Raw genomic sequence first — 22100 nt, forward strand, 5'->3', positions numbered from 1 at the left:
GCTGTTGATGTTTTGTTATTTTGTCTTTTTGTTCAAAGTGTCGAAGCCTAAAGACACTCCAGATCAACAAATGACACCAAAGTACCCTCCACTGGGTGTCACACAACCAATGAGTGTCTGCTAATTACAACAGTATTTACAGTGAGGTCTGTTGGAGCGATGAACTGGAACCAGTCACCATGCCTGCTTTAACAGTAGCTATACTATCCTAGCTACTGACCATTATGAACATCCTCACCTCTCCACTGTGTTAGCGCATCACTGATATATTATAGCATTGTGCTGTGGTGTGCTTTCTGGCCCAAAATGGCTGCCTGGCATCACACAGATGGGTGCTACTCGTAGTAGTTTCTTCCCCATACAATGTCAAGTGCTTTGAGCACCTGGTGGAAGAGCTGTGTAAAGCAATGTCAATCAAACTATTATACTGATTAGGAAATACTTTACATTAAGTAATATGTATTCTGTAATAACGTGTTGTTACATAATAAGTGCTTTGCATTTACATTTTAATAGTTTAATGGTTTACATTATTACATAAATGGATTATGTTATTACACAATTTGCTGACAGTAATTACACACCATCATTATGATGAGGATGTGTGCTACCATAGAGATGCATATCTACCCTATTTAATTGTCTGGACGTACCTATGTGACTTCTGTGTGACGATGCGAGGGTCAGCTGTCCCCAGAGAGACACCACACAGACGGCCAGCAGCAGCACCCTTCTGCACACGCTCCGGAGGTCTCTCTCCCGCATTCTGAAAAGACAGGGTGGGGAAAACTTGATCAGTCACTTACATCAGTCATTAGGGCATTTTTGGAGTGTCATACAGGCATGACTTAGTGAAAAGACTCAACAAATGACATACAGTACAACTATATAAATAGGTTCCATGCCAGCTTTGCCCTAGCCTCGTGAGCCACTCTGATCTCACAAGCTTACATTTAGTATTTTAGTATTTTATTATTCCTTGGGTCCATACGGAGTCAGTGCATATTTATGTAAGCTCGCGAGATCAGTGTGGCTCGCGAGGCTAGCTTTGCCCTGCACAGAGACAAAAGATGGACGGTGCAACTGGACGGTGCAACTCACAAAATCACAATCTGGTGAAAGGAACTGGCTTTGGGCGGTGGCCCACTTATGCTGTTGGGTATCAAACACAGCAGGGTGTCCCATCCTGCAGATACAGTAGAGTGTGGCTTCCTTCCCAAAAAACAGAATTATACATGAGCTTGTTGTAACATATGCATTGAACGCTGCAGTGCTTTCCTTCCCACACCATGAAGCCAGTTGGTGTTTGATTGACTGTGAGGATGCGTGTTTCCCATAGCTTTCTTCACAGAGACAAATAAACATACCCTTGTTGATTCTGTGGGAACTGATTTAGCTAAATACCTTTTTGTATTCACGTGTAAACATACAGTAGATGGGTGCCATCATTTTCCCTGAAATGATGTGTTGTTGTATTCCCTTAAACACATAGCTACAGTAACACTGCAGCAACCCCAAACCCATAGTCCAAGAAGATCTATAAATAGAACAAATTACGTCTGACTTTCCCTTATTCCCTCGTTTCCTCTTTCCCTCTTTATAAATTATATCTGTCTTTCCCTTATTCCCTCGTTTCCTCTTTCCCTCTTTATAAATGATATCTGTCTTTCCCTTATTCCCACGTTTCCTCTTTCCCTCTTGATAAATGTCTGTCATTTCCTTAATCCCCCGTTTCCTTTCTCTCTGCTCTCCCTACCTGGGAGGGAGGTGACTGAGTAATAGTGTTTGGGTGGTCTGTCTTGGCTAGCGTTTCTCAGCTCAGTAATCTTCATGTAGTGTTCAGGGTCTGTTGTCCAGTAATACATTGTGGCTGTGTAAGATGCCCTTTGAGAGAAGAACAAGCAATGCAATCAGCGGCTCATCTTATTGCCAACAGTGCCCACTCCTCTCACAGGGAAAACAGTCGCAAATCACAGGCATCCTTTCAACTCCTTGCCAGTGTATCCACTCAAATTAGTGAAAAGATTGGTTTCATGCAAAGAGCTTAACTCTTCCTTATTTGGCAGTGGCTCGTGAAGGGAGTAGAGAGGGAGACATCTACTACAATAGAGCTGGGTGGCATCTAAAGGATAGCTCTTTCTACTGTATGTAGAGGATGCTGGTTTGATGGATAGTGGCAAGTACAACCAGACCTGGATTCGTATAGTTTTTGTTTTCTTTCTTTGATTGTTTTATTAAGCCTGCCTGGAGTGCCATATGGACAGGGTTTGCACTTTTGAGACCATTCCATTGGTTCCATTGCACCAGGCAAGCTCAATCAAGCACAGCAATCATTTAAGATAAAACAAATACTATTTGAACCCAGGTCTGGGTACAATCTACCTAAACAGACCACTGTGTTAAGGTGGCTGAAAGGACTTGGTAAACAGGCCAATTATCGCCCCTGATAGAGATGAACACCAGGTGGCGTATCAGAATGTCTTGGAGAGGAATGGAAAACCTGCTGAACAGGTGGACCTATAGCCTGGTGACTGGTGGTCCCAGATCTGTATGTGCTTTAGCCAACTCTGACTATTGTTTTTATACCATTCATGTATGGTACGACAATGATTGTCAGAGGAGTTGGCTCAACTCCTCGCATGTGGCATGCATGGCTATACATGCATGACGTGACAATTATGGAGGAGTTGGGAAACGCACATTCAGATCTGGGACACTACATCAACAGGCTAGTTGAAGGAGGCTGAGGGATGGTCTTTCTGCATGCCATACATAGTAATACAATACACAGACACAGTACATCTCCAAGGCTTAAAGATGCTGCATTTCCTTTTTAATGATGAAGGTGAGTCAATGGGACCAATAGGGATGGGGGTTTTAGCTAACAAACGATGCCTGCAACTGGGTGGACAAGGCCAATGTGTTCTAGTTGGAGGGCAAAACAAATCAGTTTTGTTGTTGTGGAGGCTTGTTTTTTTATGTGAGATGCAACTGGCTTTGTACCACTTGTCATGCCCCTGAGCCAAGCCAAGCCATGTCTCTCCAACAGAAACTAGATAAACAAGCATCCTTCTAATAGATTAGATAGAGAAAAATAACAATCTGGGCTTAATAAAGCACACACCAAACCCGGTTTTATTTTATTATATTTATTAGGGTTGATCATTAAATGTTTTCTGTTATGAAATGAATCACATTGCACAGAAATCAGACGTTATTCACAAATTAATCCCCCCAACGTGTCGTGCCTCCCGAAGGCAATAAATTATGCATAGCAGCTCTGATTTACAAAAAAATTAAACCACAACAAGGAATTTCAATATATTTTTCATACCATATTCTGTAGATAAAAACATACTGTACAGTGTCTCGACCAAACCTACATATCAACATTGAATCACCTTATCAAGTTTGTTTTGAAGGCATGTTACCAAAACAAATTAAATACAAAGTGAAACGCTACTCGAACCGCGGTAAGAAGAATTCTCAGAGCATTGAGAAGGCGTTGAGAGCAAAATGGCAACGCACCTCAAACACCCCAACGTATTAGAACAGAGTGAGTCAGCGATGTAGGCTAGGGTTGCACTCTGCACCTGATTTATATAGAATGATATGGTTTCAGTTGAGTTGCTTAGCCTGCTTCTCTTCTCTAATTAGTCTCTTTGGATTCCTCCACTACATGTGGGAAGATGTCGGACAGATTTATTTATGTTCCTGCTTCTAAACTCCCTTTCATTCCTCCATGAAGGGATATACTGTAGCCAAACTATAGAGGTGGCTCAGCATGCAACTTAGAGAGAGCTAGTAAGGGTCGGGTGAATCCACTGTGATGACATCACTAGCAGCCTTGAACCAAGCAGCCATCCCTCAAACTTCCTTCCTGCTTGTAATGGTAGGTGTGTGATGGGTTGATGGTGGGTGAGGTGTGTCCGTGCCCTCTGACTGGACACGCTAGGCTAGGCTACAGTACAGTCTGGGCCTGGACCAGCTTTGCACGTCTTTGGACCCAGACATCTGCTACAGTGCAGTACACAGAGGGATTAGATGTAAAGAGGAAATGACTGGAACGCTTTCATGGCAGGAAGTCAGAGAGGAGAGCAGGAGGGCATGCTAATCCAGGCCTGAGGTGGTTTTGAGTTTCATGGTTCAGGTTCAAAGTATGATGACCTAAAGATCAGTAGATCACCAGTAGATATCCTTGGAGTGCCCTACTGAACCCTATGGAAAACCCAGACTCAGCTCAAAGGTAGCATACATGTGAGTACATCATTTGCATGTACTGTACTTTCCAATGGTGGCACATGGTCACTCTCAATACCACTGAAGGAGTGCCAGCCCTCGATTTTACTCAACACTGACTCAATTTCAGATTATTTGGGAATACTTAAAGGTTGTGTTGTCACAATACCAGAATTTTGACTTCGATACTGATACCAGGTTTAGTATCACAATACCCGATACCATCGCGATACTCAATACCAAAACGTTACCAAAACGATACCAAAACGATACCACTAAAAAAAAGAAGGTGCATTAGCATTAAGTTCACAGAGCTTGTTTTAGCTGATTTCATGGGGCTACAAATGACAAACAATCCCTGCTATTTAGAACTTATTTTATTGGCAACTACTAAGAGAACATATTATGTTATTGTACTGATTAACAACATTTGCAGAGAAGAAGCAATCTCTTCTTTTTGAAAAGTGTGCGCTGTCTCTTGAAGAATTTAATGAATCTAGTGGAAACCAGAGGGGAGGCAAAGGAAGACAAAGAAGTGAATGCGTTTTTTGGTGGCGAGGGAGATTAAGTGAATTAATAACGTTTTTGGTGACAGTCAGTTTTTAAATCAGCATATTTTGCGTTATGGGTACTAGGGTAGTGAATTCAGCTGTAAGCTAGCAAGGAAAGTTAGCCTCCAGTTAAAGCTGGAAGCTACCGGTTTCACCTTGCATTGTTAAAGTGTTCTAGCCTGTATGGACATTGTTTTGTAAACAGTAATGAACCGTTTTAACATTTCTGGGGAGCTAATGCAGCCCTGACAGCTCTAGCAATGAATGAGTAAGTGGAGCAGGCACTTTGCTCTTCACGCTATAAAGGGGCTGCGCTGATACAGACTTGATCCTCTCAATCACGTGAGACACATTTGACAGAAGTACAGAATGTTTCAAAAAATCTAGTACCGAACCCTATAACGTGCAACACTATTCAAAGGGATACTGTGAGATTCTGGCAATTAAACCATTTTTCTACTTACCCAGAGTCAGATGAACTCATTGATACCATTTGTATGGTATACAACAGGCTTCCAGTTGAAGCTCGCATCTACTACAATGATATGTACACAGAGGAACTTAAAACTTTCCACCTTCTCCACTGCTGTCCCATCAATGTGTATAGGGGGGTACTCCCTCTGCTGTTTCCTGAAGTCCACGATCATCTCCTTTGTTTTGTTGACGTTAAGTGAGAGGTTATTTTCCTGACACCACACTCCGAGAGCCCTCACCTCCTCCCTGTAGGCTGGCTCATCGTTGTTGGTAATCAAGCCTACTACTGCTGTGTCGTCTGCAAACTTGAGTTGATTGAGTTGGAGGCGTGCATGGCTACGCAGTCATGGGTGAACAGGGAGTACAGGTGGGGGCTGAGCACACACCCTTGTGGGGCCCCAGTGTTGAGGATCAGCGAAGTGGAGTTGTTGTTTCCTACCTTCACCACCTGGGGGTGGCCCGTCAGGAAGTCCAGGACCCAATTGCACAGGGCGGGGTTGAGACCCAGGGCCTCAAGCTTAATGATGAGCTTGGAGGGTCCTATGGTGTTAAATGCTGAGCTATAGTCAATGAACAGCATTCTTACATAGGTATTCCTCTTGTCCAGATGGGATAGAGCAGTGTGCAGTGTGATGGTGATTGAATCGTCTGTGGACCTATTGGGGCGGTAAGCAAATTGAAGTGGGTCTAGGGTGACAGGTAAGGTGGAGGTGATATGATCCTTGACTAGTCTCTCAAAGCACTTCATGATGACATAAGTGAGTGCTACGGGGCAAAATGTGTAGAATTGCAAGAAAAACGACAACATTTTCTCTCCACCCTTTAGCAAAATGTGTAGATCTGCTTAATAGCTTTAAAACTGCTAAATGTTCTCTCCACCGCCAAGAGGGAGGCAACTAAAATCCCCCAAAAAACAAATCTCGCTTAGGGCCCCCAAAAGCCTAGAGGCAGCTCTGCCTGCCATGCTCCCATGTTTCTGTTTCTGAACCAATCAATTAGAACTAGCACCATTGTGCTTCCAGGGCAACAGCAACATAATTCTAAGAGCTATTAGTTTGCACTATTTAACAATGGTTCCAAGAGATCTGCTTAACAAATTGCCCTCCCCTTCACAGACACACTCTCCCTCTCCCCCTCTCCCCCTCTCTTTCTCTCCCCCTCCCTCCCCCACCCTACCCCCTCCTCCTACCACCCCCCCCCTTTCTCTCCTCTCTCTCTCTCCCCGCTCTCCTGTCTAAACACCACCTGATTTGCATACTTGCTTCTGGTTCAATAACCCACCACAAACACACTTAGAGCGACTTGCAACCTTTATCTTGTCTAATGCTGACAACCAAATTGGGGTTATAAGTTGGAAAAAAAGCCCCAACAGAATTCAGCAAACCAGGGTAGAGAAATGTGGCAGAATCTCAGAGTTTACTCCCCACTGGGGTCTCGGAGTCTGCAACATTAGTTACAGTACAGGCAGAGGCTGACAAAGCCCTGTTGGCCCTGTTACCGGAACTAACTTTGGGCAGGCTGACCTGTCTGAAAACAGTGTATGGTATGGCAGAGGTCATCTCAATAATATTGCCGCTCCATTGCCTGCCATGGATAGTCTTTAACAAAGTTCTGAACAACGCTTGGCTATACTCTTTGGGTTCTCTGGGTTTATATGGTCCAGACACACACACACACACACACACACTCCTGACTCAACCGCTGTTCTCCCAGCGTGTTTTGGGCCAGTGCACTCAGGGTGCATAACATAGGGGTGAGGTCAGGGATCAGGGGTGAGGGGTCAGATAACTATTGTGTTGCTACAGTATACACCCAAGATCGCAATGCTGGCTACAGCTGGACTACCCAACGGGAAAACCTGGTTGCATTGACGTTAGTGATTGGGGGAAAAAATTGATACAGTTGCATATCGGGATATTATTTATATTATCGAATCGCAATGCATATAGAATCGTGAGAATTGCAATACATATTGTATTGGCAGGTTATATATTTGCTGTAAATAAATGCTTCCTACACTACCAAAACATTTTTTATATTCTGGCCATTTTATGTCTTTTCAACAGTCTTTTCAAATATTTTGAAGAAAGAATAAATTCCCTAGAACGGCATTCTAACTAGCCTACTCTCAGTTACATTGACTCATTTTGTAGATATATTGCAGAGTAATTTGCATTTTTGAGGAATACACTCCCTAATAAGCTTTGCTTGTTGGTTCTTTATGCGTGGGGGCTTTTCGTCAAAGCAGTTGTCACTTCTGATATACTGTAGACTCATACATCAAATGACATTTTGCACTGTGGGTCCATTCCCCTTAAATGAATATTCAAAACTGTGAAGAGAATCTGAGGTAAATTGAATGCATGAGCTGGGCCTAAATTGCAATAAGATCAAAGTCATGCTAAGTGGATCTTCAGGCTTTATTTCCACATTTCATCCAACAATGTGTCTGCTGAAGCAGAAAATTATGCTGCTGCTTTAAAGCAATATAAGTCACTCTAGAATAAACACAATAAACTGTGATGCTCACACTATATGATTAAACTCCAATACAACTGAGTGCCCAGATCTGAATTATCAGGAAATTGAGCACATAGAAAGTGACTGACTATGGGGCTGAACCAGCCATGCCAAGCACCAGCTTCTTACACCATGGACCTGTCTCTTACATCTCCCCTTCAATGATCCTCAATAATTTACTGGCATAATAGTCTAACTCTGAGGCACTTCATGTGGAACGTGATGGAACCCCACTGGTTTCAGTGCCAAACCAAGCTGGCAATTACAAAGCAATGGGAGGACGTTAGTTTTGCTGACCCCAATGCCTTCTCCAAATTAAATGTTGCATGAGATAACCTTTCATCTCACTCAGAGGAATGACAGAATCGTGGTGCTCCTTTTCCTTTAACAAGCACTTTTTACAGAATCCCACACTGAAGCACTGAAGTCTTAAATAGGTCAATTTAAACTTGAAAGCATTCAAGCTTTTGCCCAAACTTTTCAAACTCACATAACATCTTCAGAGTAAAACTATGTCCACGTGATAAGAGCAAAAGAGAAAACAGAGATGCCATTCAAATCAGTGGGGTAGAAGCAAGCACCGCCTTTTCACGTAGAGCAGAACGTGCAAGCTCAGCTAAGTGCATTGTTGAAATTGAGTTAATTCTTATTTTCACTGCTTCATGCAGTGCTGCACACCATAACACATAGTCTGGACATTGCTAATATGGCACTAGAGTGCCTCCATAGTACTGTCCAGAGGCAACTTTGCTTAAATTAGTTATGGAGTGTATTCTTACACCTTTTCATTTTGGTCATCAATCTTTTCTTAGGTCCCGGATTATGGTCTCTGAACATTTAAGATGACAAAATCTGTGCTATGGTGACACACTAAGGCATGGCTCTTAGTGATCTGTGCTATGGTGACATACTAATGCATGGCTCTTAGTGATCTGTGCTATGGTGACACACTAAGGCATGGCTCTTAGTGATCTGTGCTATGGTGACACACTAAGGCATGGCTCTTAGTGATCTGTGCTATGGTGACATACTAAGGCATGGCTCTTAGTGATCTGTGCTATGGTGACATACTAATGCATGGCTCTTAGTGATCTGTGCTATGGTGACATACTAATGCATGGCTCTTAGTGATCTGTGCTATGGTGACACACTAAGGCATGGCTCTTAGTGATCTGTGCTATGGTGACATACTAAGGCATGGCTCTTAGTGATCTGTGCTATGGTGACATACTAATGCATGGCTCTTAGTGATCTGTGCTATGGTGACATACTAATGCATGGCTCTTAGTGATCTGTGCTATGGTGACACACTAAGGCATGGCTCTTAGTGATCTGTGCTATGGTGACACACTAAGGCATGGCTCTTAGTGATCTGTGCTATGGTGACATACTAAGGCATGGCTCTTAGTGATCTGTGCTATGGTGACATACTAATGCATGGCTCTTAGTGATCTGTGCTATGGTGACATACTAATGCATGGCTCTTAGTGATCTGTGCTATGGTGACACACTAAGGCATGGCTCTTAGTGATCTGTGCTATGGTGACATACTAAGGCATGGCTCTTAGTGATCTGTGCTATGGTGACATACTAATGCATGGCTCTTAGTGATCTGTGCTATGGTGACATACTAATGCATGGCTCTTAGTGATCTGTGCTATGGTGACATACTAATGCATGGCTCTTAGTGATCTGTGCTATGGTGACACACTAAGGCATGGCTCTTAATGAGTCACCATGGGCCTACAGGTCATAAACACTCATGATGCTTATGACACACAACAGGCTTCTGAGAAAAAATTATACTTTCAAAATAATAATCCTTTAAATACTGCTGAGCACCTTTTCGGTGTTGCGTTAACTGCAAATTAGGGTAGACTCAAATATGAGAGCTGCACAGTCCAAAAACAACAGAAAGGACCTCATCAGTGACCCTTTGGCAGCAGCTGTGTGAGTGCCTCCTTAGATCACCTGGCCAGGACTCCCAGACCCTAACACAAAAATATGCACCTAGATGTCTACTTATACCTTCCAGTGACTGAGGTTCATTCCTGCTGAATCATTTACAGTGGAGGCAGGCAGGGTTCTCGTTCCATCTCATAATAATGGCTGGAAAGGAGTGAATAGAATGGCATCAATCCCATGAGTGTGATGTATTTGATACCATTCCACTCATTCCACTCCAGCCATTACCACAAGCCTGTCCTCCCCAATTAAGGTACCACCAACCTCCTGTGATGCGAACAGACAAAGAGCAATGGTAAAAAAAACTGGGAGCCCCAACTGCAAGAACAGGCATGAGAGTACAGACATACTGAGGATTAACAGGCTAATCTGGGCATGGTAAAATAAAGTTTGTGTTAGCCCCAGCCAGTCACGCATGAAGTGCTGGTCGATGACAAAACAGGGAGACAAAAAACTAAAAAAGGGTGAGGCAATCAAAAGTGAAATAAAAATGTGCATTTGAGCAAAAGCAAGGCCATATTTGCTTGTGCTTTCTCTGTGCTGATATGATCCAATTGCTGGTTGGTATAAGAAAGCATGCAGAGTAGACAACTACAGGTTGTAGACATGGGGGTGGTCTCATGTACAGTGTAGTGCTTTCATTGACAGTCACACTAACTGAACAGAACGCTGTGAGGGTCTTAACTTCTTCACGCAACGGTTGTAGTTCAATATCAACTAACACTTCAATAAAATTCCATTAGAATGAACAAATCATTAATTTTCAGGTCAACCATTAGAGAGGATTAACAAGTCAACCATGTTGCTCACCATCTACTGTTGTTGTTTGGTTTAATAGTTTAAGATGATATTAATTTGGCTGGTAGTTAATGAAAGTGTTTACAACACTAACCCCTGTGAGAGCAGCTCAACAATAATTGGGTGTCTGCTAATTGAGTTGCCTGACATGTTTGGACAAGCTAAATCTCAGCGCAATTTTGAGGTTTAATTTGACTCATTACCAGCTTCGAGTCTTTGTTCTCACCCAATGGGGTCTGGCTGCAGTACATCATGGCATTTAACCACCCCCGACTTCAATCTCTCAAGGCCTGGTCCAGGTCAGCTAAACCACATCCCTAAAGATGGGCAGAATTGCAATATCATGCATGGATTTTCAAAAAAAAAAAAAAAAAAAAAAATAGATAACTGTTACCAAGACAACACCCGAGCAATGAGCTTGAAACCCACTAATTAGATATGAGAGAACATCAGTCGCTAGCGAGTGTGTTTCCTCATAAGCGCTGGGGGAATTATGCTGTACTCTGAGTTTTTTTTCTTTTTGCGCAGTAGATCTGCAGTGAGCCACTGTACGTCTGGCTGCAGACGCTTGGCAGGGCCTCATGCATTCTGGGAAAAGGAGAAGCAGCGAGGCAGAAGAGAGTAAGCTAAAATAATATTTTTTCAACCCAAAGTCAGTAAAAAAATTTGACAGGCCTGCTTAATTCCCTTTTAAAGTCCCTTCAATATATTTTGTTCTGTGCTGCTCCATTGTGTATTTCCTGCAGGGAGTCTTCCATTGTTTGTGTTTTCGGGGCACGCTTCAGCCTATTTATGCGAGCTCGTATAAAGTATTAATGAGGGCACGTTTTTTTGGTGAGTGTGCACACAATTGCAAGTGGGAATAGAGTTGACTGTTTAATTTCACTTATAGCCGGGTAAGCGAGAATGCAGGCTCTCCCTCGACTCCTCAAGGAAATGCTGCTGAATATAATTACAGAAAATCTACTGGGCGCATATGAGAAAATCCATAAGTTACATATACTAAAGTGGTATGTACAGCAGGTGCATTAGCCTCTACGGGATCGGTGTCCCGTATACGGGACGGTTGAGCTAACATGCGCTAATGTGATTAGCATGACTGTTGCAAGTAAAAGCAAACTTTCCAGGACAAATTCTTGTTAATCTAACTGCACTGTCCAATTTACAGTAGCTATTACAGTGAATAAATACCATGCTATTGTTTGAGGAGAGTGCCCGACAACAAAAAACGTATCACGGCAACTGGTTTGATACATTCACCTCTGAAGGTAAATAATGTACTTACATTCAGTAATCTTGCTCTGAATTGTCATCCTAAGGGTCCCAGAGATAAAATGTAGCATAGTTTTGTTTGATGAAATCCATTTTTATATTCAAATGTAGGAACTGGGTTCTACAGATTGAACCCCTGCTGTCTCTGGCTCCACACGCACCCCGCCCGGCCATCTAGATGTGTGAAAGTTAGTGTATAAGCTAATGATCCATCATGTATGACATTCCTGGGAGTGTGTAAACTTACATTTTGGTTTACCATATCATTTTTGAATGTTCTCTATAGTTATGTACTTGTATCAATTGACCAATTCGGCACATTAGGGCAAACTAGATTCAAAACAGTCCAGTATTGCAATGCTTCACTGGATCAATCTGAAACTTTGCACACACACTGCTGCCATCTAGTCTCCCGAGTGGCGCAGTGGTCTAAGGCACTGCATCACAGTGCTAGCTGTGCCACTAGAGATCCTGGTTCGAATCCAGGCTCTGTCGTAGCCGGCCACGACCGGGAGACCCATGGGGCGGCGCACAATTGGCCCAGCGTCGTCCAGGGTAGGGGAGGGAATGGCCGGCAGGGATGTAGAGCATGGTGTTTGCAACGCCAGGGTTGTGGGTTCGATTCCCACGGGGGGCCAGTATGAAAAAAAAAATATATAATAATAATAATGTAAGTCGCTCTGGATAAGAGCGTCTGCTAAATGATTAAAATGTAAATGTAAAAATGTAAATCTAGTGGCCAAAGTCTAAATTGCGCCTAAACTGCTATATTATATTGTGGCCTTTCTCTTGCATTTCAAAGATGATGGAACAAAACATTACAAAAAACGCATGTTTTTTTGTTTGTATTATTTTTTACCAGATCTAATGTGTTATATTCTCCTACATTAATTTCGCATTTCCACAAACTTCAAAGTGTTTCCTTTCAAGTGGTATTAAGAATATGCATATCCTTGCTTCAGGTCCTGAGCTACAGGCAGTTAGATTTGGGTATGTCATTTTAGGCGAAAATTGAAAAAAAGGGTCCGATCCTTACGAGGTCAAATAAGAATATATTTTCATAGTGCAAATATGCTGCCCTTTCTACTCTAAGAAACAACATAGTTTCAAGTCCCAACAATAAACTGAGATGGCAATAGTACATAACAAATTGAGTCTTCATGCATCAGTTGAAACAAACGCTGCAATATATACATTTAACACACTCGCACCCAGCAGCAAGTCCCTTACATACAGCTCAGATCAAGAACAAATCTGGGTAACACTTTACTTGACATCCACTGTCATAACATGTTATGACACGGTCATAACCATGTCATAATATGTCATAACAGCTGACATAACTTATCAAAACCTGTTACAATATGGTTATAACACTGTCATGAGGTATATGTATGTGATAGACCTATCTGGCTTATCTGATTAGGATGGTCATAATGCTTCTTGACAGTGTCATAAAGTGTATTTTCTTAGTCCAAGTAAAGTGACACAGGATGGTCATAATGTTTCTTGGCAGGGTCATAAAGTGTATTTTCTTAGTCCAAGTAAAGTGGCACAGGATGATCATAATGCTTCATGACAGTGTTATTTAAAATATGATGAAAAAAACATGACTGTAAAGAATTCATTACAACAACAACAACAAAGGATTTAAGAAACAAACTTTAAAACGATAGGAATATTCTTGGCAGGGAAAACAATTATTTGAATAAATGTGGGTTTTTACACTCTTATATACGTGTCATAACCAGCCATAAAATAACGCAATATATGTCACAACAGGTGTAAATATATGGGTCATGACAGTGTTATGACTATATTATGACATGGTTATGACCATGACATAACGTGTCTGCTAGCCAGCCAAACATGGGCCCTGCTGGGATTATGTGATGGCACTGCAAAAGAAAACTGACAAGATGAGGAGTCAGTACTGCTGTTGCGTGACTGGCACTTCTGCTGCTCTCATATCTACACTGTTCGTGAGTGGGGGGATGGGGATTTTTTTTATAGATGTCACAGTAGGCTATGTGCATCAATGTGCACATTGGAAACAGCAACGGAGAAGGGTAGAATTACGCAAGTCCTACTCCTACTGTACACATGCGTAATTGCCAGTTAGTCCCTTGCAGGTGACCTGAGGCTTAGATGTAATCCCCCGGTACTAATGACTGCTTCACTGAGCATGTCCCAATGTCCCTGCATTATCAGACCTATGGCAGGGACTACAGGGAAAAGCCCAGGGGCTGCCCAGATGGTCACTCTCTCTCTGTGTGTGTGCGTGTGTGTGTGGACGTGTTTAACTATTTTTGTGGGGACCAGAAGTCCCCACAAGAATAGTAAACGAACAAAAATGCTATTTCTAGGGGATTTAGGGTTAAGGTTAGAATTACGTTAAGGGTTAGGGTTAGGAGCTAGGTTTAGTTTTAGGGTTAAGGTTAGGAGCTAGGTTTAGGGTTAGGGTTAAGGTTAGGTTTTTGGGTAAAGGTTAGGGTTAGGGTTAAGGTTAGGGTTAGGGTTAGGGTTAGAGTAAGGGTAAGGGTAAGAGTACGGGTTAGGGTTAAGGTTAGGGTTAGAGTAAGGGTAAGAGTACGGGTTAGGGTTAGGGTTAGGGTTAGAGTAAGGGTAAGAGTACGGGTTAGGGTTAAGGTTAGGGTTAGGGTTAGGGTTAGAGTAAGGGTAAGAGTACGGGTTAGGGTTAAGGTTAGGGTTAGGGTTAGGGTAAGGGTAAGAGTACGGGTTAGGGTTAGGGGTTACGGAAAATAGGATTTTGAATGGGACTGAATTGTGTGTCCCCACAATGTTAGCTGTACAAGACTGTGTGTGTGTGTGTGTGTGTGTGTGTGTGTGTGTGTCCTATACCTATTCAACAACATAATTGTTCTCTGTCCTCTCTTTCCCACTCCCATCCCTCTCTCTCACTCTCTCTCTCTAATGCCTCTGTCTTTCTGTTCCAGCCATACTTTCTATAGTCCTCCTCCTCCTCCCTCTCTTTCTCTCCTCGTGGTATCCATATACCTCTGGCTCTCCAGGAGCTCTGAATATATTATTCTCAGCTTATCTTCCTTCTTTTCTCCTCTCAAGGGGATTGATTAATTCCAAGCTGTGAGCGAGGTGTTTTTAATTACAGTGTCAAATGATCTGTTAACAGACACAAATAAATCCATTGCATCATCCACATGCATTTGTGAGCCCCCTATGTATAGGCCAAAGATCTCTGGTCTCCATTGGCTATAGGGTCAGGTAGGATTACTGCAATATGAACCGTGTCACAGAGCACCACTTAAAGAGATTACAAAATGACACATTGGTTTCCGTGTACTGTAAGCAGTCTATGAACAAGGTATGACAGCAATCTATGCTTTGGTTTAGTTTCCCTGTCACTGTTTCCAAGTCATGGGACCGATATTAGCATTTTTCTGGCATCATGTCCAAATTATCCGAAAGTATCTTAAATTGATTGTGAAGCTCAACATATCACTTATAGATGATCTGAAAATGATGCGTGAAAAATTCGAATAAATCAGTCCCATGACTTAAATGGGATTTGTTCCACAATTGCTAAAACGTTAGCATGTGGAAACAGTGCCAGGGAAACTAAACCAAAGCATGGATTGATGTCATACCTGCTTACAGGCTAAAGTGTAATTTTGTAATTTGCATGAACTATCCCTTTAATGACCAGCCACTGATCCCTCTCTCCCTACTCTCGCTTTCTCACTCTCCCGGCTGGAACACCTTGTAATACTTCTTCACAGAGACACATTTGGTAGAAACTCTTAAATGTCTTTAAAGGCCACTACAAAACCAGTTAGTTGTGATGAGGTGATGTTGAAGGAGTCAGGCGCAGGAGGGTAAATCACAGAATAACAGGCTTTATTCCGCAACCACAGAGTTACGCAGTAACGCGTCAAAACACTCCAGTGCGCAAAACAGGCACACTGGAAAATACAAGGCACACGGGGAAATATCCCGGCGATACAAAATACAAGGAGCTCCACCGAGCTTCTCTCCTCTCCACAATAAACCATCACACACAAAGACAAGGGGGCAGAGGGAATACTTATACAGGTACTGATGAGGGGATATGAACCAGGTGTGTGTAATAAACAAGACAAAGCAAATGGAATGATGAGATGAGGAGCAGCAGTGGCTAGAAGGCCGGTGATGACGAACGCCAAAGCCTGCCTGAACAAGGAGAGGAGGCAGCTTCGGAGGAAGTCGTGACATTAATGCTGAAAATACAGTACAAGCCAAATCCTCAGATGAAAAATGCAAGATTATTTCGAAGATCTGACAAAAGAGTAGTAGTCAAAACCTCAACTAAAGAATTGAAAAGTGAGCAACCTTGATGTTGTAGTGATAAAATTGGTGGTGTGTGGTGCCATGCTGCGAGGGAGAAATGATAGCACAGCACATATTATAATAGCATTCTACCTAGACTCAGGTGAATGTTGATTTGTGCTGTGTTATCAATTACACAGCCATCCTTTGAAGGCTTTAACTCAGCTTTTGTTCTTCATTCTACAAATTAATTGTAATATTCCCAACAAGGTTGTGTGACCTTCAATTATTTGTGTTTCAACAACCACTGTTTGGACAATTTTGAAGAGGGCAATAATATTGCAATTTCAATCAAAAATGAAAGCAGGGCGTTTCCTTTGACACAGAAAGATAAAACATAAAAACATATATAGAATATGGCCTCTGAATAATATTCTGGTATTGTTTCTTTCCACAAAGCACCAGTGTATTGTTTCAATGAAATACCTTCCTGCTATCATTGTGAACTGAGTAACACCATCATATGAGTCAGAGGAAAGGGCTCACAACATGGGGAGGGGGAATTTGTTTTAGAGACTTCCAACTCGAGACATTCTTGGACTGTTACTTCCAGGGGCATTCACTGACTAATAAATGTAGCACAGAGCTTCTCCCTTAACCCTGGGGCAGGTGTGTCACATCACACTTCTTAATTTGGGTTCGTTTGAGCTTCACAGGCGCCATTAGCATCGAGTGCTGGCGTGTAAGATGAGCTAAGAAAAGAGAGAGAGATAGCGCAGAGAGAGAGAGAGGGCAGAGCGAGAGAGAGAGGGCAGAGCGAGAGAGAGAGGATACATATAGTACAGCCAGACACTATGAGGGGGAGAATTTAGACAAATAACTAATGATGCTGTACTTACAGTTGGCACCCTTGCACTTTTCTTAAATAATTCCCTATTTCTTCTCAAATAAGTAGAAATTGTTTAGTCTCCACCAGTGGCGACCCATCATTCAGGGAAGGTGGGGCAGAGCATGTTTTGAGTCCCAACTATTTATCAAAAAATTATAATAATAATTGCCTGTTTTGCATGCTATTTTCGTCACATATCAGTTCGCAAACTTAATAAAGCTGCATACAAACAGTTAATAAAGCTGCATACAAACATGGTCTCTTTCTTGAGTGAGGCAGCTCCAAAATGCAGGTCTTTCAGCCTAGCTCAGTGCTTTCTGTGTTGGAGGGGCAGTGGGCTGCCGTTTTACGGGCTCCTAACCAATTGTGCTATTTTGTGTGTTTTTTCACATTGTTTGAAACTTATTTTGTACATAATGTTGATGCTACCGTTTCTTATGACTGAAAATCCCCGTCATTCGCATGAAGAAAATAAGGAGATACAGGGGGCGCAGACCAGGGTGCCTTGTGAGAAATCGTCGGTGAGTGGGTAATCTGCCTCTACCATCCGTTCTATTGGCCAACGTGCAATCACTGGAGAATAAACTGGATGAGCTCCGTTCAAGACTATCCTACCAACGGGACATTAAAAACGGTAATATCTTATGTTTCACCGAGTTGTGGCTGAACGACAACACGGATAATATATAGTTGGCTGTGTTTTCCGTGCATCGGCAGGACAGAACAGCTAAGTAAGACGAGGGGTGGGGGTGTGTGTCTATTTGTCAATAACAGCTGGTGTGAGATGTCTAATATTAAGGTCGTCTCGAGGTATTGCTCGCCTGAGGTAGAGTACCTCATGATAAGCTGTAGACCGCACTATCTACAAAGAGAGTTTTCATCTATATTTTTCGTAGCCGTCTATTTACCACCACAAACCGACGCTGGCACTAAGACCGCACTCAACGAGCTGTATAAGGCCATAAGCAAACAAGACCACCTCAGTCACCAGCTTCATCAATAAGTGCTTCGATGAAGTCGTACCCACAGTGACCGTACGTACACATCCCAACCAGAAGCTATGGATTACAGGCAACATCAGCACCAAGCTAAAGGCTAGAGCTGCCGCTTTCAAGGAGCAGGACACTAATCTGGACGCTTATAAGAAATCCCGCTATGCCCTCAGACGAACCATCAAACAGGCAACGCGTCAATACAGGACTAAGATTGAATCCTACTACACCGGCTCTGACACTCATCAGATGTGGCAGGGCTTGCAAACTATTACAGACTAGAAAGGGAAACCCAGCCGAGAGCTGCCTAGTGACGCAAGCCTACCAGACGGGCTAAATGCCTTTTATGCTCGCTTCGAGGCAAGCAACACTGAAGCATGCATGAGAGCACCAGCTGTTCCGGACGACTGTGTGACCATGCTCTCCATAGCCGATGTGAGCAAAACCTTTAAGCAGGTCAACATTCACAAAGCTGCGGGGCCAGACGGATTACCAGGACGTGTACTCAGAGCATACGCGGACCAACTGGCAAGTGTCTTCACTGACATTTTCAACCTCTCCCTGACCGAGTCATACCTACATGTTTCAAGCACACCACCACAGTCCCTGTGCCCAAGAACACTAAGGTAACCTGCCTAAATTACTACCACCCCGTAGCACTCACGTCGGTAGCCATGAAGTGTTTTGAAAGGCTGGTCATGGCTCACATCAACACCATCATCCCGGAAACCCTAGACCTACTCCAATTCGCATACCGCCCCAACAGATCCACAGATGACGCAATCTCAATCGCACTCCACACAGCCCTTTCCCACCTGGACGAAAGGAACACCTATGTGAGAATGCTGTTCATTGGCTACAGCTTAGCGTTCAACACCATAGTGCCCACAAAGCTCATCACTAAGCTATGGACCCTGGAACTAAACACCTCCCTCTGCAACTGGATCCTGGACTTCCTGACCGGCAGCCCCCAGGTGGTAAGGGTAGGCAACAACACATCTGCCACGCTGATCCTCAACGCGGGGCATGCATAGTCCCCTCCTCTACTCCCTGTTCACCCACGACAAAGCAAAGCACAACTCCAACACCATCATTAAGTTTGGTGACGACACAACGGTGGTAGGCCTGATCACCGACAATGATGAGACAGACTACAGGGAGGAAATCAGAGAGACAACAACCTCTCCCTCAACGTGAGCAAGACAAAGGAGATGATCGTGGACTACAGGAATATGAGGGCCGAACACACCCCCATTCACATTTTCGTAGCCGTCTATTTACCACCACAAACCGACGCTGGCACTAAGACCGCACTCAATGAGCTGTATAATGCCATAAGCAAACAAAAAAATGCTCATCCAGAAGCGGCGCTCCAAGTGGCCGGGGACTTTAATGCAGGCAAACTTAAATCAGTTTTATCACGTGCAACCAGAGGAAAGAAAACTCTAGACCACATTTACTCCACACACAGAGAAGCATACAAAGCTCTCCCTGGCCTTCCATTTGGCATGTCTGACCATAATTATATCCTCCTGATTCCTGCTTACAAGCAAAAACTAAAGCAGGAAGTACCAGTGACTCGCTCAATACGGAAGTGTTCAGATGAAGCGGATGCTACGCTACATGACTGTTTTGCTAGCACAGACTGGAATATGTTCCAGGATTCATCCAATTGCATTGAGGAGTATACCACCTCAGTCACCGGCTTCATCAATAAGTGCAAGGTCTATCATGGTCCAAACACACCACGAAAGTCGTGAAGAGGGCACGACGATGCCTTTTCCCCCTCAGGAGACTGAAAAGATTTGGCATGGGTCCCCAGATCCTCAAAAACTTCTACAGCTGCACCATCGAGAGCATCCTGACCAGTTGCATCACCACCTGGTATAGCAACTGCTCGGCATCCGACCATAAGGCGCTACAGAGGGTAGTGCGTACAGCCTAGTACATCACTGGGGCCAAGCTTCCTGCCATCCAGGACCTACAGTGGGGAGAACAAGTATTTGATACACTGCCGATTTTGCAGGTTTTCCTACTTACAAAGCATGTAGAGGTCTGTAATTTGTATCATAGGTACACTTCAACTGTGAGAGACGGAATCTAAAACAAAAATCCAGAAAATCACATTGTATGATTTTTAAGTAATTCATTTGCATTTTATTGCATGACATAAGTATTTGATACATCAGAAAAGCAGAACTTAATATTTGGTACAGAAACCTTTGTTTGCAATTACAGAGATCATACGTTTCCTGTAGGTCTTGACCAGGTTTGCACACACCGCAGCAGGGATTTTGGCCCACTCCTCCATACAGACCTTCTCCAGATCCTTCAGGTTTCGGGGCTGTCGCTGGGCAATATGGACTTTCAGCTCCCTCCAAAGATTTAATTTGGTTCAGGTTTGGAGACTGGCTAGGCCACTCCAGGACCTTGAGATGCTTCTTACGGAGCCACTCCTTAGTTTCCCTGGCTGTGTGTTTCGGGTCGTTGTCATGCTGGAAGACCCAGCCACGACCCATCTTCAATGCTCTTACTGAGGGAAGGAGGTTGTTGGCCAAGATCTCACGATACATGGCCCCATCCATCCTCCCCTCAATACGGTGCAGTCATTCTGTCCCCTTTGCAGAAAAGCATCCCCAAAGAATGATGTTTCCACCTCCATGCTTCACGGTTGGGATGGTGTTCTTGGGGTTGTACTCATCCTTCTTCTTCCTACAAACACGGCGAGTGGAGTTTAGACCAAAAAGCTCTATTTTTGTCTCATTAGACCACATGACCTTCTCCCATTCCTCCTCTGGATCATCCAGATGGTCATTGGCAAACTTCAGACGGGCCTGGACATACGCTGGCTTGAGCAGGGGGACCTTGCGTGCGCTGCAGGATTTTAATCCATGACGCGTAGTGTGTAACCAATTGTTTTCTTTGAGACTGTGGTCCCAGCTCTCTTCAGGTCATTGACCAGGACCTGCCGTGTAGTTCTGGGCTGATCCCTCACCTTCCTCATGATCATTGATGCCCCACGAGGTGAGATCTTGCATGGAGCCCCAGACCGAGGGTGATTGACCGTCATCTTGAACTTCTTCCATTTTCTAATAATTGCGCCAACAGTTGTTGCCTTCTCACCAAGCTGCTTGCCTATTGTCCTGTAGCCCATCCCAGCCTTGTGCAGGTCTACAATTTTATCCCTGATGTCCTTACACAGCTCTCTGGTCTTGGCCATTGTGGAGAGGTTGGAGTCTGTTTGATTGAGTGTGTGGACAGGTGTCTTTTATACATGTAACGAGTTCAAACAGGTGCAGTTAATACAGGTAATGAGTGGAGAACAGGACGGCTTCTTAAAGAAAAACTATCAGGTCTGTGAGAGCCGGAATTCTTACTGGTTGGTAGGTGATCAAATACTTATGTCATGCAATAAAATGCAAATGAATTACTTAAAAATCATACAATGTGATTTTCTGGATTTTTGTTTTAGATACCATCTCTCACAGTTGAAGTGTACCTATGATAAAAATTACAGACCTCTACATGCTTTGTAAGTAGGAAAACCTGCAAAATCGGCAGTGTATCAAATACTTGTTCTCCCCACTGTATATACTAGGCAGTGTCAGAGGAAAGCCCAAACAATTGTCAAAGACTCCAGTCACCCTAGTCATAGACTGTTCTCTCTGCTACCACACGGCAAGCTGTACCGGAGCGCCAAGTCTAGATCCAAAAGGCTCCTTAACAGCTTCTATCCCCAAGCCATAAGACTGCTGAACAATTAATCAAATGGCCACCCAGACTATTTGCATTGACCACCCCCTTTGTTTTTACACTTCTGCTACTCGCTGTTTATTATCTATGCATAGTCACTTTACCCCTACCTACATGTACAAATTACCTCGACTAACCTGTACCCCTGCACATTGACTCGGTACCGGTACTCCCTGTATATAGACTCTTTTATTATATTTTATTGTGCTACTTTTTAGTATTTTTTACTTTTGCTTATTTAGTAAACATAGTAAACTCTATTTTCTTTTAAACTGCATTGTTGGTTAAGGTCTTGTAAGTAAGCATTTCACGGTAAGGTCTACACCTGTTGTATTCGGCGCATATGACAAATACATTTTGATT

At 43.3% G+C, this 22100-nt stretch overlaps 1 protein-coding gene across 3 annotated transcripts in view; it reads right to left on the reverse strand.

Annotated features, from left to right (window-relative positions):
• The window catches only part of LOC121578720 (chemokine-like protein TAFA-2), a 171231-nt gene that overhangs the window by 96249 nt on the left and 52882 nt on the right, over positions 1 to 22100 (reverse strand). For all 3 annotated transcript variants that reach the window (XM_041893107.1, XM_041893105.1, XM_041893106.1), the window contains one exon: positions 654 to 766. In XM_041893107.1, coding sequence (XP_041749041.1) covers positions 654 to 765 — 112 coding nt within the window. In that variant the 5' untranslated portion in view covers position 766. The remainder of the gene's footprint in view (positions 1 to 653; positions 767 to 22100) is intronic.

The sequence above is a fragment of the Coregonus clupeaformis genome, chromosome 12 (assembly GCF_020615455.1).
Source record: "Coregonus clupeaformis isolate EN_2021a chromosome 12, ASM2061545v1, whole genome shotgun sequence".
Lineage (NCBI taxonomy): Eukaryota > Metazoa > Chordata > Actinopteri > Salmoniformes > Salmonidae > Coregonus > Coregonus clupeaformis.